Consider the following 16,292-nt stretch of genomic DNA (forward strand, 5'->3'; position numbering starts at 1 on the left):
GTGCAAAGCGTGTGTGTGTGTGTGGTGTTATTCAGTTTTTCAGTTCATAGAATTACTGAGAATAGAAGCGGAGAGAAAGAGAGAAAAGAAAAATAGAGAAATAGAGGAAGAGAGGGAGAGAGAGAGAGAGAGAGAGAGAGAGAGAGAGAAAGCAGAGAATGAAACAGAGTGTTCTCATTATCATTCTCTGCTTCGCAATCCTCGGTAAAACGTCTTCTTAAGGTGTTATCGGAGACGGCGACGACGACGGCGATTATCGATCCGACTGATCCGATGGCGAAGACGGACGTCTCCGATTCTGATCCAACGTTGATGGCTAAAGCGACCGAATTGAAGAAAGAATTGCAGAGACTGGTGAAGGCTATCGTCGACGATGAGGATTATACCGCTGAAACAATCGATCAGGCTAAAGACGCTCTCTCTTCTCTCAAAGAACTCAAACTGAGGAAGCGATCGCCGTCTTTGAAGCTCCATGAGACTCTGTCTTGTCCTGAGGAATTTCGATGTCCACTCTCTAAGGAGTTGATGAAAGATCCAGTGATTGTGTCTAGTGGCCAGGTTAGTCCTCTCCGGTTTCGGTTCAGTGTGTTTTTTCCCCCCTTCTGCTTGTTCTCTGAGAAAAAAACAAAAAGAAATAAAATAAATGAATAAAAAAAAGAACTGAAATTTTGGATGTCCGAAATATTCGTTCTCTCGCTCCTTTTTTTTTTTTTTTCATCGTCATTTGGATTAATTTCCCTTTTTTTTTTTTTTTTTTTTTTTTTTTTCCTTTGTTTCAGCATTTTCAAACTAATTAGCGCAATGAATATGTAAGAATTTTTATTTCTTTCACTTTCGTCTGTTTTCTTACCAAGATATTGAAGGTCAATGCTTCTTGAGACGTTTTTTAATTGTTTTTTAACCACTCTGTTTTGGAATTTTTGCAAGTTCACTTTTTCTTGAATTTTTATAATTCATGTCAAGCTGATAAATGTGGGAAAGTAAAATGCTTTTCAATACTGTTCTTGTCGTATTCATTAATTCGGACCTCGGAAATACAAGCTACCTGCTGAATTCTTGCATTCTTTGACTTGAGATTTATTTGATTCATACGAAATAAAAACACAATTTATACAATTCTATTTGCCATTTTCTTCTTGTAACCAAGTGGTAGAGGATTTATTTGATTCTATTTGCTATTCTGTTTGTTTCATTTCTTTGATTAACAATCCGTGGAATTTTGATTTATAGGACGTATATACAGTACAGTAGCGTTAGAATTTGTGTTTTTTCTTGGTAGTATTTTCCTTTTTCTCCATTGATTTTGAAGGGCATCAAAGGCATGCTTGATTAATTAGTTCGCTGTATTGAATTACTGTTGTAGATAATGACAGAATTAGAAAAGGAAAGATTTAGTTCTTTCTTGAGAACTGTTGATGATCTCTGAAGTTTAAAGGTGGATTCAAGTAAAAACAATTTCACAACTTTTCATAGAAGGATATTTAAGAAATTCTGGTTGGTTGGAGCCTGTTTGTTTTAACCCAAGTGATGCAGTTTTTTTCCCCTTTATTCAATTTCAATGTGTTCCTCTTGATGTATGTTTCATGGTTGCTATAGGAGTATAGTTGCCGTGAATGTTATTAATTAGTATCGATTTCTTGTTTATTTTGACAGACATATGATAGAGCGTTCATCCAGAAATGGTTAAAAGCAGGCAACAGGATATGCCCTCGTACCCAGCAAGTTCTGTCAGACACAAGCCTAATTCCCAATCACTTGATCCGGGAGATGATATCGCAGTGGTGCAAGAGTCGAGGGCTCGAGTTGTTGGATCCTGCTCACTACGTAAATGATGATGTTGTAACAGCAGCTGATCGAGACCATTTTATTTCTTTGCTTGAGAAGGTTTCTTCATCGGTGTCTGAGCAGAAAGAAGCTGCAAAGGAGCTTCGACTATTGACGAAGAGGATGCCATCGTTCCGGGCTCTTTTCGGTGAGTCTCAGGATGCCATCCCTCAATTGCTTAATCCACTTTCACAAGGCGAGTCTCTAAGCGATACTCAATTGGAACTTCAAGAAGATTTGATTACCACTCTCCTAAATCTTTCCATCCATGACAACAACAAGAAGCTCGTCGCAGAAACCCCCATGGTGATACCTTTACTTATGGATGCATTGAGAACGGGAACCATTGAGACAAGGAGCAATGCAGCTGCAGCCCTTTTCACGTTGTCGGCTATTGATTCCAATAAGGCACTCATAGGGAAATCCGGTGCACTGAAACCGCTTATTGACCTATTGGAGGAGGGGCATCCATCATCGGTGAAGGATGTTGCCTCAGCAATTTTTAATTTATGCATCATCCATGAGAACAAGGCAAGAGCTGTGCGCGATGGCGCGGTAAGAGTGATTGTGAATAAAATAGTGAACCGCATGTATGTGGATGAATTGCTGGCTATCCTCGCAATGCTTTCGAGCCATCAGAAGGCTCTAGAAGAGATGGGGGAGCTAGGAGCTGTTCCTTGCTTGCTTAACATTATCAGGGAGAGTAGTTGTGGTCGTAACAAGGAAAATTGCATTGCGATCCTCTACACTATATGTTTCAATGATCGAACCAAGTGGAAGGAATTGAGGGAAGAGGAGAAGACTTATGGAACAATATCTGAGCTTGCTAAGAGTGGCACTTCCAGGGCTAAGAGAAAAGCAAATGGGATTCTCGAGAGATTGAACAGGGCTGTTAACTTGACGCATACTGCGTGATTGGGATCGCTGCTGTTTTGCAATTACAGAACACCATTGTTGTAAATTCTGCATCTATATCAATTTCTCGCTGCGCGGGTGTTAGTGGAACATTGCAACTCAAGCTCGCTGATCTTTGGTCATCCTCGGTCGCCATTTTGTACATTCCCATTTTTCTCTCCCAAGTTTTAATTTAAGGCTTTTTTCTTTTCTTTTTTTTTCCCCCTTTTTTTGAGTTAGTCATTGTGAATAAAATATAATACAAGCTTTATCAGTAAGATTTTCTTCTTCTCACCCAAACCCTTTTGACTTTGATGGAACGGTAAGGAAAAGAGAAAGGAGAAAAAAGAAAAAGAAAAAAAAGAAAAGAAAAAAAAAGAGGAAGTATATGAAGAGTGAAGCAGCAGTAAATATTTTTGCTGAGATCAGTGGGTGACGGAAAAAAGAATTTGATGTTGGAAAATATCTAGGTGGGTTGAGAAAGAAAGAAATTCGGATTCAGTTGGCCAACATTTCGAATAAAAAGCTTTTAAGTTGAGCGTGACTCATGCTATCTTGGTTCACATCAATTTTTTTCCTAAAAAGAAAATAAATAAAGTAAACAATAAAAGATCTGAATGGTCCATGTTAATTGCAGACGTTTGTCTTCTTTGAAAGGTAAAAACAGAAAAAAATAAAAAACTGTTAAAGCCATGAAAATTGTACTAACAATTAACTAATGGAAGTAAAATCCGATAGTGTCTTGGGTTACTTTGAACAGTTCGACTACAATGCAAGTGGCAACTTTTTATTTAGTTTTGACCTGGAATAGAGCCAAAATATAATCCTTCAGAGCACGATTCCAAAAAATGAACGGTTGTGAATGACCAGAAAGGAAGTTAAAATATGCAACAACAAGAATGTGTCCGCATTCAATGGTGCAGTGACGTTTAGGGAGTCAGGGGTCCATCATATAGATGCCTCACCCTCTCCCCTTTTTTTTTTTGTGAAAATATTGAATGGATTTCATTTCCCATCCATAACAAACTTATACATATTTCCCGACCAAATATATAAAAAAGAAAATTTCACTTAGATTTTTTAAATTTTATCTTAATTATAATGATATTTATATTAATAAAAAATTATAAATTAAAACTATATTAATGAAAAATTATAATAAAAATTGGTAAAAATCATAAATGTAATTATGAAAAATGTAAAAGAATTTTAAATGAAATTTGCCATTTATAAAACTAGCAATTTGTTTTTGCAAAACCTTATCTTTTTGTTCCAATGCCATGTCCACGGATAGATTTCTCAGCCTCTTTCCATCGTTCTTTTAAGTCATGGGAAAGATTTTTGTTGGATGGTGAAGATTTTTGCTACAATATCCCCGGCTACTTTTTGTTTTTTTTTTTTTTTTTTCTTTTTTTTCCATAAAAAGTCACACCGGATTCCCTATTCTTTGTCCTTGTAATTTCTATGGGATCAGAAATTGCATCATTTCAAACAAGGAATAAATTCTACTCGTTTATCTCGTGCTCAGATAAAAATAAATAAATAAAAAGGAGATTACATTTTAGTAGGAAATTAATTTTCTTTAGGGTTGCTCGTCGTTTATTGATGAAAATTTGTTTCGTATTAATCACAATTCTCGTAACCTACTTTAAATTTATATATGGAGGAGGAAGGTTTGACTGAGAGTTGATTGGTTCGTTGAAAATAAATTTATCAACTTTTTTGATCGGTGGAGTACACACAGTATAATAGTATACAAGACGATGGAAACCACTATTAATTTGAAAGTAATAATTGTAGCTTTTGACAATTAAGGAAGATTAATTAATTCTTTCATAAGTTGTTTCTGATGAATATATTTCTCTTACACTAGGTGGTTGAATGGCTTTCACAGTGTTTGGTCATATAAGATGGTAATTTAAATTCGGCAAACAAAACCACATGATCATTATATAACAGAAAGGAAAGCAAAGCAAACACGTGATTATAATGTTAGCTTACCTGCCAAAACTCTTATCCTTTTGGTTGGTGGTTTTGTAATAATTATATAGGTTAAGAAAACACTGTAACAATGCTGACCTTTTTATCTCAGAAGGGCCTGCGGTCCCAAAAAAACAATTATCTGCCGACAAACTCCACTTGACGGATTTCATACAATGTGCGTGACATTTTTTTTCTTTAATATGTTTGTTTTTTTATGTATGCTTTCAATTTTTCTTTTTGATCCACAATTGTAGGAGTGGCAAGTTTTAACTTTTAACATTTATTATATTTATAAGATTCTAATAAATTCAATAATATATATACTCTATTATATAGGATTTTTTTTAACATTTACAATAATATAATTTTCCTTCATGTTTTGAATTCACAATTAAAAATATGATTAACATACTAATTAAATCATGTTTATTTGATAAACTATAAAAATTTAAATGGCAAGATATGTTTCCGATATATCAAAAATTCTATAATAAATATTTATATAATTATTTTTTTTATAATAACTCATATACAAATAATTTGGCATCATCTTCTTTTTAACATCTAATAATATTACTGTAGATTTTATATTTTATTATTGTGTAACGTTTCACATAATTATAGATCATTAAATTTACATTTTATGTATTAATTAAATAGATGATATGATATATCTTAGATCATTAGATTTTAAATTGAAAAGAATATAAAATAATATGGTATATCTGTTATGTATAATACATTTTTTACATATATTTTTTTATGTCGGAACAGATTTTTGATCTTTTGTATTATCCAACAACGTTTTAATTTTAACTACATAAATCATAATTGAGATGTCATTCAAACACTTGAAGCATCGACACGTGGAAAACACCTTTCCAGTATAACATAACCCAGATGTTATACATATACATATTTTATCAGGAAATGTAACGTCGGTTCGACACGTAGCTAGATTGCTTTACCGGTCGTCCCACGATTGATTTTGAAGTCACTTTTTATTTTATTTTATCTAATCTCCCTCTACAACTTGGCACCGACTGGGTCGTTATAATTAACTAATAACTTTTAACTTTTGTCGGTGAGTCGGCTCTTTGCGAAGTGGAATAACCAATGTAACGTCTTAATACGACACATAGTTTTTTTTTTTGGTGGTATATATACGATTTGACGTCTTCTACTTGAAGCTAACATAAACGCCAATATAAATCTGGAAATGTGAATTTAAATATCTAATTATTAATGAGACAGGTTTAAAAGACTAGCAAGAGGGTACAATAATAATAGATTGATATAAAAAGTCCATCAAAGGAAAGTGAAAGCAAAAAAAGCAACGTTTCTATTTCTACCATCATCTGGGTGCTTAGCTGAAATATAAAGCTCAAATTAATCCATGAACCAGCTTACCATCTAATCCATGGGTCTACAATGGACCCAAGATAAAAAGGCCCTTTCTTCATCCATGTCTCAATTTTCAGAGAACCATTATAATTATCCTACGGACTGAACAAAGCAAAAAGCAAATTGGGTATTAAAGAGAAAAAAAGAAGAGAAATAAAAGGGTGTATAAATAGGTGGCAATAGTGTCTTATTTGTGAATTATTGTGATAAGATGTAAACTCTTCGATTGTTTTTATGTGGTGGCCAATCCGGGATGGTCTATTCAACTAGACCCATTTCTTATTTTTCTGCTCAACTTTTTGGGATGGAATATGAATGAATAAGTGGCGCAAATTTTAGAATCTTTTGGGATTTCAAATTAAGACAAAAAAATGTAGTTAACACCTCCGCTTGGACAAAAACAAAAATATATATGTCATTTGAGAAGACTCCTTGAAGTGACTTGAGGCATTATTGATTGGAGGGAATTTGCTCCAAACTTCCTTTTTGATTTTCTTGCTCCTTATATATATATATATATATATATGTATAGCTTTGGAGCTAATAATTGAGAGATTTAGTAATAATGCTAATAATTACCCACATCTAAATCCTTAAAAGCTTTCTTCGCTTCAAGCATTAAAGCAAAAAATATCTTAGGTTTGAAAACAAATTTCGCTTCTAACCAATTTGTTGTCGGCCTTTTAAAACACACACGCACACACCATGAATTCAAAATAGTTTTTAAAAATCATTCTTAATTATTTAAAATCGATATGAGCACAAATGATAATGATTTAAATTGTCCAGAATATATAATTATTTTTTTATAATTATACTAGAAATTTCTTTTTTTTTTTTCCCCCTTTTATCTATTGATTTTCCTACCATTTATGAAAATTAAAGATGGTTGGACAAACCAGACACGTAAGAGTAAAAAACCAGATTAATTGAGTTTGGAATGGAATGATGCTAGAGATAGGAATTTTTTTTTTTCCTCTATCCATTTGGTTGGATGTCTTTCTTTCCCTTTTTCGGTGAATAGTTTGGTTTTTTTTTTTTTTTTTTTTTTTTTTTTGGGGTGGAAAATTTGGTTCGGTTTCTTTATTATCCACATGAGGAACCAAAATCACCCTTCAAATAAGAGCCTGTCCTAGTTTGCCCCAAAAAAAAAAAAAAAAAAAAAAAACAGAAAATCACCTTGAAAAGACTCGTTAGGTTTAAGACGACAGGGTTCTTATTTGAAAAGACTCGTTAGGTTTAAGACGACAGGGTTCTTATTTGATTATAATTTTTTTTTTTTTTTGTTTTTTTGGTTACCGTAAGCTTCAAGGTGATAACGAATTTTGATGAAAGTTAAGAGAGCCATAAAAAAAGGAAAAAGCCTTTGGTTGAAACCCAAAAGTAGAAGGTTTGAAGTTATTTACGGCAATTATGTCAATCTTACTGAAAGAATATGTATTGGGAAAGCCAATACATTTTCGTCTTCATTTTCATCTTTATCATGTAATTTTATCCACAACAAGAAACAACTGTAAAGGTTGACATTTACAGGGTGATGTACAAGAAATGCCAATTTTTTTTGTTTTCCCAGTTCTTATTTTATCCGTGTCCGACTATTTTCTATCAACCGAATTTTCCTACTGATTTCGATGAATTATCTACCAGTATTAGCGTTTTCATCCACTTTATTTTCTTCGACAATGCAGTGAACGGCCCCACTTAATGAAGTAACATGCTTGATGTCCATACTGAGTAATGAATAAAATAATTACTAATCTCTGTAGTAATTGGACGTTATAATGAGAAAGCACAAACTTTTCTCTATACGCACTCGTCAATATATAAGGTTCAACATACCAAATCTGTACAAGCAGTTAGTAAACTGGTTCTTTCAACAATCTTTATACACTTCCGCGAACATTGACCACTAATATGATCTGAGGACATAGCTTCACTCAAACGCCGCAAAAGATAAGACACCAATCACACGCTTGATGGATGATGCACAAGTATTTAGACACTACCAGAAGAACATAATACCACGTTCAGTAGCTCCATTAGTCAATCACATGTTGAACATAAGTATCAGCTCTGTAGTCCCCCCATTCCACAAACCTCCCCCCCCCCCCAAAAAAAAAGGGGGGGAAAAAAAAAATCAACCGTCAATCCATTTTATATGCCCAACCGTGTTCATGTAGAAAAGCTTGGACTGCTTCTTTTATGGCCAAGTTTGGAACTAGCTGGGACTCTTCAAGCGGCTCACGTGTGACTGGATCGAAGTTACCCACCTAGATTGAAATGCAAGTTGGACCATCAGAGAAATAGTTAAATAATACAAATGAAAGGAGGACATCTAAATTGGTGAATGCAATTTCAAAACAAAATATCACCTCTTTAAAATGGTTAAGAATAACTGATCTCTCATATGTAACACCACTTGGAGTGATGACAGGATCACGGAATACATCAAGCGTGATTTTACAACATAGATAATCTGGGACCTGAAATTTTTATACAGTTCCTCCTCCAGATACTGAGTGATAATTTATTAAAAAAGTGAATTAGAAATGGTATGGGGAGAAATGGAACCAAGAATGTACCTCAGTTGGTGTATCAGCTTCTGCTGCTATCTTGAATACTCTTGCTAGAGACTCTAACTGTTCCATATGTTTAGTACTAACTTCATCCAAGAAACCTTCCAATTGAGAAACTTCTAGTATATATTTCTCTTCAAGAGCAGTTTCACAAGCTTCTCTGCAATCATAAAACAAAAATGGGTAATAAACTGTTCAACACCACCAGCCTAAGCTCACTGAGAACATACTTCAAAGTTTGCAATTCCCATGTGCGTTTGGTAGATTCATGCTCCCACTCCATGTATTTTGCTCTTGCAAGCTCTTGCCAGATCTCCTCTACCATGTAACCCTTTGGGTCGGCACCCCGTCCAAGATCCAAAGCCTACACAAGGAAGTTCAAACAGAATTTGAAGCTTATGATCAATCGTATGTACAACTAAAAGAAAGCAGGAATAAACAAATACAGCAATGCAGATGAGATATAACAAGATTCAAGTCATGAGTGCCAAGTGACAATTTTAATTCTAACGACAATTTGACTAATATCTTTTAAGTTTTGAAATTTTTAACATTATATTCACATAATACCTCCCAGCCTACACTTTAAAAGTCACTAGCAAGCATATATCATAATCTTAGAACTTCTTGTACTTTGCATAATACTTGTTTGATGTCACTTGCTCTGCAAGCAAGAAATCCATTGTCTGCTTACAGATGATATCTTCAGAATGATGCACAAGCTAAAATTCCTTTGCTGAAATACATAAGACCAGACATCCTGTGAACCTATTTAATCTTAAAACAGCTCAACTTTTTGTATCAACATCTACAATGCCAATTCAACATATGCAGCAGCAATGGTTAGTTACAACCATTTCCATCTTAAAATTGAAAGCCAACAGAGAGTGACTGATTCAATATGCTTCTATTTGCTACATGGGCTGCATTCCTCAATAGCATGGTGGAAAAGCATCGTTAAGCTATCGATAATTCATGACAAGATGAGAACCACCACCTCAAATAGTTTTTCCTGTGTAGGTGGGTTTTCTAATTTGGTACTCACTCATTAGGACCTAACAAAAAGTTTTGTCTCGGCTAAAAGTAAATTTTGACTGTACACAAGAATCTTTATTCCTTTTATATCTATTTGTTCTCGCTAAGACTTGTTGAAGCTCCATTAGAAAATTGTCTCTCTTCTCCCTTTTTTTATTGGAGATACAGACCACTATGGCTTTACAAATGCTTAAATCAATTGACCAACCCATCAAATAATAAGAAAATTAACACTGCAGTCCAACAAAAAAGTATATTCTCTAGGAAAATGCATAGTACAGTAGGCACATCTGGCATTTGGAATTTGGGTTTTTCACTCCATAACATCCACATCAACCTCAAACATGACATATAGAATATCAAATTATAGTTTCTGAAACATCTGAAACGAAAATTGCAGTGGCAATATTGCTTGCCATAAAGGAACAAATACAAAATATGGTATCCACGACACAAACTCTTGCATAAAATATATAAACAATAAAAACCTCAGTCATTAATTATTCGCAATGCTTACAACAAACAAAGTATCAAATGGCACTTGCAACAGATAAAAAGGTCATTAACTAACAATACAGGCTACAAAACACTCTCTACCTTCTCCAATTCTTTAACTCCTTCGGCATATTCTTGTCTCTGTAGTAATGCAAGTCCCAACATATAGTGGCCCTGCATGCAATCAATTTAACTATGGACTCTGTGAGATAATAATCATCCGTAGGGAGAAATAGGAACATCCACCCTGAAGGTTCCAAATACATATGAAAAGAGTGTACCAAGAATAAAGCCAAGCAAAGGTACATACCCATACTCCACCTAACAGAGATTCCCATGATTACTTCCAGATGAAAACTTATGAAAGACCATAAAAGCCTTAAAAAATAATTCCCCAATAATCTAAAAGAATAAATTTTACACAATCGAATCACTATGATTAAATAGTCAAACAAAACTAGTACAACAACAGTCATGTATTGTCCAAAAGCTCACTTAAAAATTTTCAAAATTCTATATTATTGCCATCTATCACATCCTAGCCTAGACTGAACAAATAGACACTCAGAGAGAGCAGCAGCCAGATTGACATGCACATAACAGAGCATCCAGTCAACTCAAGAGTCAGAACCTCATCAGCCTGCGATAGTACATTAGTACTGAAGGAATGAAAAAGGAACTACTTAAAAATTAGAACCATAGATTCCAAAGCAAGACAAATAGTTATGCAACGGAAGCAATGTACCGTTACCCTCTTATACAAACATCTGAAGGCATAATTTTAGGTACCTATATCACAAGTTTAATTTTTTAAAGAAAGACTTTCAGTTCACACACCCTCATGGGCATTAAATTTAATTTTAATATGGGTTTAGAGTAAAGCATGCCTTCTCCCATTAAAGGTTCCAACTAAAGATTAATCATAGCGTTACGAGCTTAACTTAAAGAACACAATCCTGACCTTAACGGAATTGTTATCAAGTTGAACAGCTTTCCGGCAATCCTCTTCCACTTTTGTCCAATCACTGCATATAGACAGTAGCCAAGTGAAAACCAGAAAAATAATCGAAACTGAAAGAAAGAAAATTAAATGTGATCAGAAATTAAAAAATAACAAGTATTTAACGATGATAATATTATCAAAAAAGGAGAGTTGGAAAATGGTTATCATTCTCGTACATACTTCCGCTTGAGATGGCAAAGAACACGATTCGTCCAATATACAGGAACATTAGGACACAGGGTAATTGCCTTAAAATCCAAAAACCCAAAAGAAAATATCAAGTTGGAAATCACCAAAACCCACAAATTTGTTAGATCATTCATGTAAACTCAACAAGAAATAACATAAAAAATAAAATAAAATAAAAGAGACGAGTTTTGGGTCGAATATGACATAAAATCCATTAAATCGTTACCGGGATTGAGAATACTGAAAAATTTTACGATAACCCATGAAGAATAATCGAAAACAAAAAATTAAATATGGAAGAATACCTCAGTATAAGCATCAATGGCGGCTCTGAAGCGATCTTTCTTGAAGCAAACGTTGCCATCTTTCTTGAGCTGCTCAGCCTGTTTGGCCGGAGACAAAGCCACACTGGGTCCCATTTCTTTCCCCAACTCCTTCGCCAAATGATCCTCTAAATCTAAAATCTTCCCACCCCCAAGAACCACCACCAGATTCCTCTCTCTTTTATCTAACCACAAAGAGAAAAAAACAAAGAAGAAGATGGGAAAGTGTGGGAAATTGAAATTTTGGGTTTTGGGTTTGAAACTAAAACCTTTCAATCCGAAATGCCAAATAAGAAAAACCCTGAGGCCTGATGATTCAGGTGCCTTGTTTGTAAAAGCAACACGAAACGCTGAAGAAACCACGCAGCAACCCCCACGAAGAAGCCAAAAGAGGTCCTCGACGACGTTCTAATTTCTCTCTCTCTCTTTTTTTATTTCTATTTTTTAAATAAAATTTCTGTGTTTATATGTTTTCTTTTGGGTTGTAAAAGACCAAAACCCCGAAGACTTCCTGTTTGAAATCAACGCGGGTTACGAAAGAAAATGAATATTAAATATCACGCCGAAACGGTAAGGATGTGACTCGGTTAGATGGATTCCGGGTCGGACCAGGTTCGGGGCCAAACAAAGATCCCATTGTCATTGTGTTTGTTTGTAGAAATATTTTTATATAAATTTATTTTTTTGGATAATTTTTATTCATGTTATAAAAAATATTAAACACATTATATTCTATATAAATTCTATATAAATTTTATTTTTCCTTTTTACATTAATAAAATATGTAAATTTTACTATAATATACATTCATTTGATACATGTATATCGAAATATATATATATTTTTCAATTTTCAAACGTTTCCATCCACCATTAGTAGCAAGGTATATAAAATATGGACAATATTCATTCCCTATATGTATATTGGATTCCTTTGATTTATATGAATTCAGATTTTTATTTTCATATGCTGTTAGAACATCAGAAACATAATTTGGATGGTATTAGTCTATTCAACATATATAAGTTTATATTTTATTTAAATACTTAGGAATATTTATGATCTTTTATCAATAATTATTTTTAATATATTTTATTTAAGTACTTAGGAATATTTATGAGTGTAAATTTTTTGTGAAATTGATATTATTTTATGGGATATAGGAGTTGAAATTTCTATGATTTTATTGTGGGTTGTGTAAGTTCTATGTGTTTTGGAATAGGTTGTACAGGTTTTATGAGTTTTGGAATAAGAGATTTTCTGGCATTATATTCTGGAGGAGTATGTCTGCAGGTTTTGTGCGGTTTTTGAAGGAGAAGACTTTCTGGATGTAAAAGTCGTTTTAGAATTGAGCAAGTTTTATAAGGTATAAAGAAGTTGAAATTTCTACATTTATAAAGGAATTGTGTAAGTTTTATAAATTGGAGTATCTATGCGAGAGAATTGTTTTTGGAATAGTTTTGTCTTTCATGGGTTGTGACCGAAACTCCTCTCGTACATAGGTTTTTGATACATTCCTTTTTACCAAAAGAAAAAAAGCAGTTTTAGATAGGAAAGAAGAGAAAGAAATAAAGAGATATAGATAGAATTTGATTAGGAATAAACTTCATTCATTCATAAGTTCTTCTACAATCAACGTAATATTTAAAGGCTAAATCCACTTCCCCATCCATAAGTAGCTTAGTAGTACCGGCGAAACCCACTTTCCAATCCATAAATAATTATTAGTACTTGGAGGAAAATAAGGAGTGCATAAAGAAACCACTAATTGCTACTATCAACTAACGTTGGACGTTTTTGCATGGGACGTAACTAGAGATATAAGACACACATACACATAGAGAGTAGGATCCATATGCCAAATTGGGTACATATTATCCCACCCCCTCAATTCATCCTTGTCCTCAAGGATGGTGACAAGATTAGAAATCGAGGGCAAGCTTGGAGATACTACATGATTTGAACCTTCTTTATTTCTTATGTAAACTCATCCAAAAAGGATTGTAAATCAGTGAACTCGCATAAAACTCCAAAATCCCCATAATGGCGAGGTTGTGTTGTAAATCTTTTGGAAGTTGGTGTCGATTACGAATGAGGTCATCCATTGCTTGAACGTTAGTCATACTAGGGACATAGGAAATCATGGAGGGTGGTGAAATCCTATAAACGATTTTAAATAATAAAATGTTGTAGGTAAGATTTTTTAAGTGAAGATTTGAAGTCATAGAATTGCTGTCCATTATAGAAGGTAAAGGAGTGTACCCATAACAAGAAGTAGGACAAACTCGTAAAGAATCCCCTTTATGGAAGGAATTAAAAGTCATGTTCCACCGGTTACTTACTGTACTAGATGAACACACAGACCTTCTAAATCGATAAGAATCATTTTTAAAGTCTCATTGATTCGTTCAAATTTGGTTTCATGCCTTGCCAAAATGTCCAGAACTTCACTTTGGAATTCGACATCTTTTTTTCCACATGTATTTATGGAAAGATGCTCTAATATCAAATGATACATTCCTTTTTACCAAAAGAAAAACAGCAGCTTTAGGTAGAAAAAAAGAAAAAAAATATAGGTAGAAGAGAAAAAGATAAAGATCTAAAAATAAAGTTTGATCAGGAATAAATTTCATTCATTTATAAATTCTTTTAACTTCAATATAATAATTAAAAGGATAAATCCACTTCCCTATCCATAAATAACTACTAGGACTGGCTAAATCAACTTCCCTATCCATAAGTAACAATTGGTTTTTTTGAGGAAAATAAGAAGCACATAAAAAAATCATTAACTGCTACTATCAACCACTTCTGTAAAAAAATTAATGCTAAACCTTCTTATGTGTAAAATAACTACAAATACAAAACATATTATACATAGAAACTAGGACCCATACATGAAATTGGGTACATATCACTTCTTTCGCACAGTCTCAAATCATTATTTCAATATTTTTTAAAATTTTATTAATTATTTATTTTAAAGTGACGTCAATCAAGTGATACAATCAATGATACGAGGATATTAATGTCATTGTAATATGAAAAAAGAAGAAGAATGGATACGATCGTAAAGCAGTGGCTGTGAATTGTGATTTCTCAAATCTCAAGGTGTTTCCCGACATGAGGGGTTTGCCTACAAATTCCAACCAAAAAAAAAAAAAAAAAACACAAAATGTAAGGCTCGGCAATCATAGTACGTCCACGGCCAGTCAACTCAAACTAAATAGTCAAATCCTTTTCTCGCAAGGAACTTGGTCCAATCAGAAAGTTGAAAAGGACAGCATATTGTTACTATTATCATTATTATTTATAAAAGCATATACTTTTCTTTTTCTTTTTCTTTTTTTTCTTTTTCTTTTTTTTTTTTTTGGTAAATTGTTTCGTTCTGTTTTGGTAAAAGGAAAGGACAGCATACTAATTGCAAGGAAATTGATAAATTCACCAAACAACTTGGGGTTCTGGAGACTGTAAAACTAGAAGAAATCTTTGCCCAACATCCTGCAGTGCAGATTTTCTCATCGAAGAAATACTCTTTTGGAACAAATCTGACACTGCAAGTCAGAGGCAGATTACCACTTATAATGCACATATTTGCTGAGCAAAAACCTGTAACCAGTTATACACAGGAACAAAAGAACAACAGAAAAAAAAAAAAAAATTGTATTTCATCACATGTGAAAAGGCTGTTATCTATTTTACAAAGTAGCTAATCCAGCTCCACCTTTGACCACTGACTTCAAAACATGTAGAAAAACCAAAATAAACGTCATGGTACTACTACAATACATAGAAAATCATATCCCCTATTACTATTAGAAGAAATATTCCTCCAAAGGTATATAGATGATGCAGCAGAGTAAGGTAGATATATATGTGTTACTTACTAGTCTAGTACCCAAATCAAGATCCAAGAGGTCAATGAGGCGGGGGCTAACTTGAGAAATTTTACATTATGTGGGGAGCAAATGCAAAACAATAAGACATATGATTTGTTTGGTTGATCATGGGATTTCAAAGGACTTAGATTTGCTGGTGTTCCAGGTCCTATGGTTAAGATATTTGGCTTGTTCAACCGGTGCGGGAAAAGAGTTGAACTTGAAGATGCTGCTAGAAAAACAAATGACATTCCAGACAATGTTTGGCATCACTGTGAATTTTTTTTTTCTTTTTTATTTTTTTATTTTTTTAATTTCAAACCCCAAAATTACTTTTCCCATGCTTTTCTTAGATGAATTATGAAGGTGATGTAGATAATGCCAAGTTGCCACTTCTAACATTTTTGTTTTGAACCTAACTTCTCTCATCTGGCTACAATGGACGCCCAATTCAGTGATATTTCTAAGAAAGTGATTTCATTGTTATGCTTGGTTTTCAGAAATTTGTAAACTCTGCTTTGCTTATGATGGAATAAAGAAATGAATAATCCTGTAGGACACTGTTGATTTATAAGCGCGCCCCCCCAAAAAAAAAAAAAAAAACTATTGCGTTGCAAGAAAAGGTCAAAAAAGTCGCATTATGCAGCAGCTTCTTTCATTTCTCATAGGCAATCCTATTTCAATAGCT

At 33.6% G+C, this 16,292-nt stretch overlaps 2 protein-coding genes across 5 annotated transcripts; one reads left to right on the forward strand and one right to left on the reverse strand.

Moving 5' to 3' along the window:
- LOC107426793 (U-box domain-containing protein 9) lies at window positions 1–3,010 on the forward strand. 2 transcript variants are annotated; one of them, XM_016037078.4, is made up of 3 exons: window positions 430–558; window positions 780–809; window positions 1,654–3,010. In XM_016037078.4, the coding sequence occupies exon 3, from the start codon at window positions 1,768–1,770 to the stop codon at window positions 2,737–2,739; it is 972 nt and encodes a 323-aa protein (XP_015892564.1). In that variant the 5' UTR covers window positions 430–558; window positions 780–809; window positions 1,654–1,767; the 3' UTR covers window positions 2,740–3,010. The 2 variants fall into 2 exon arrangements, with proteins under 2 accessions (XP_015892563.1, XP_015892564.1); XM_016037077.4 differs by lacking the exon at window positions 780–809 and having other exon boundaries at window positions 1–558.
- A 4,833-nt stretch (window positions 3,011–7,843) lies between these two features.
- Window positions 7,844–12,217, reverse strand: LOC107426788 (E3 ubiquitin-protein ligase CHIP). 3 transcript variants are annotated; one of them, XM_016037070.4, is made up of 9 exons: window positions 11,996–12,213; window positions 11,709–11,911; window positions 11,395–11,462; window positions 11,173–11,236; window positions 10,314–10,385; window positions 8,912–9,045; window positions 8,688–8,841; window positions 8,478–8,588; window positions 7,844–8,375 (listed from the first exon to the last, which is right to left on the reverse strand). In XM_016037070.4, exons 2-9 carry the CDS (start codon window positions 11,820–11,822, stop codon window positions 8,250–8,252), a joined length of 843 nt encoding a protein of 280 aa, XP_015892556.3. In that variant the 5' UTR covers window positions 11,823–11,911; window positions 11,996–12,213; the 3' UTR covers window positions 7,844–8,249. The 3 variants fall into 3 exon arrangements, with proteins under 3 accessions (XP_015892556.3, XP_024932733.3, XP_015892557.1); XM_025076965.3 differs by having other exon boundaries at window positions 11,391–11,462; window positions 11,709–12,217; XM_016037071.4 differs by lacking the exon at window positions 11,395–11,462 and having other exon boundaries at window positions 11,709–12,217.
- Window positions 12,218–16,292: the final 4,075 nt, after the last annotated feature.

The sequence above is a fragment of the Ziziphus jujuba genome, chromosome 9 (assembly GCF_031755915.1).
Source record: "Ziziphus jujuba cultivar Dongzao chromosome 9, ASM3175591v1".
Classification (NCBI taxonomy): Eukaryota; Viridiplantae; Streptophyta; class Magnoliopsida; order Rosales; family Rhamnaceae; genus Ziziphus; species Ziziphus jujuba.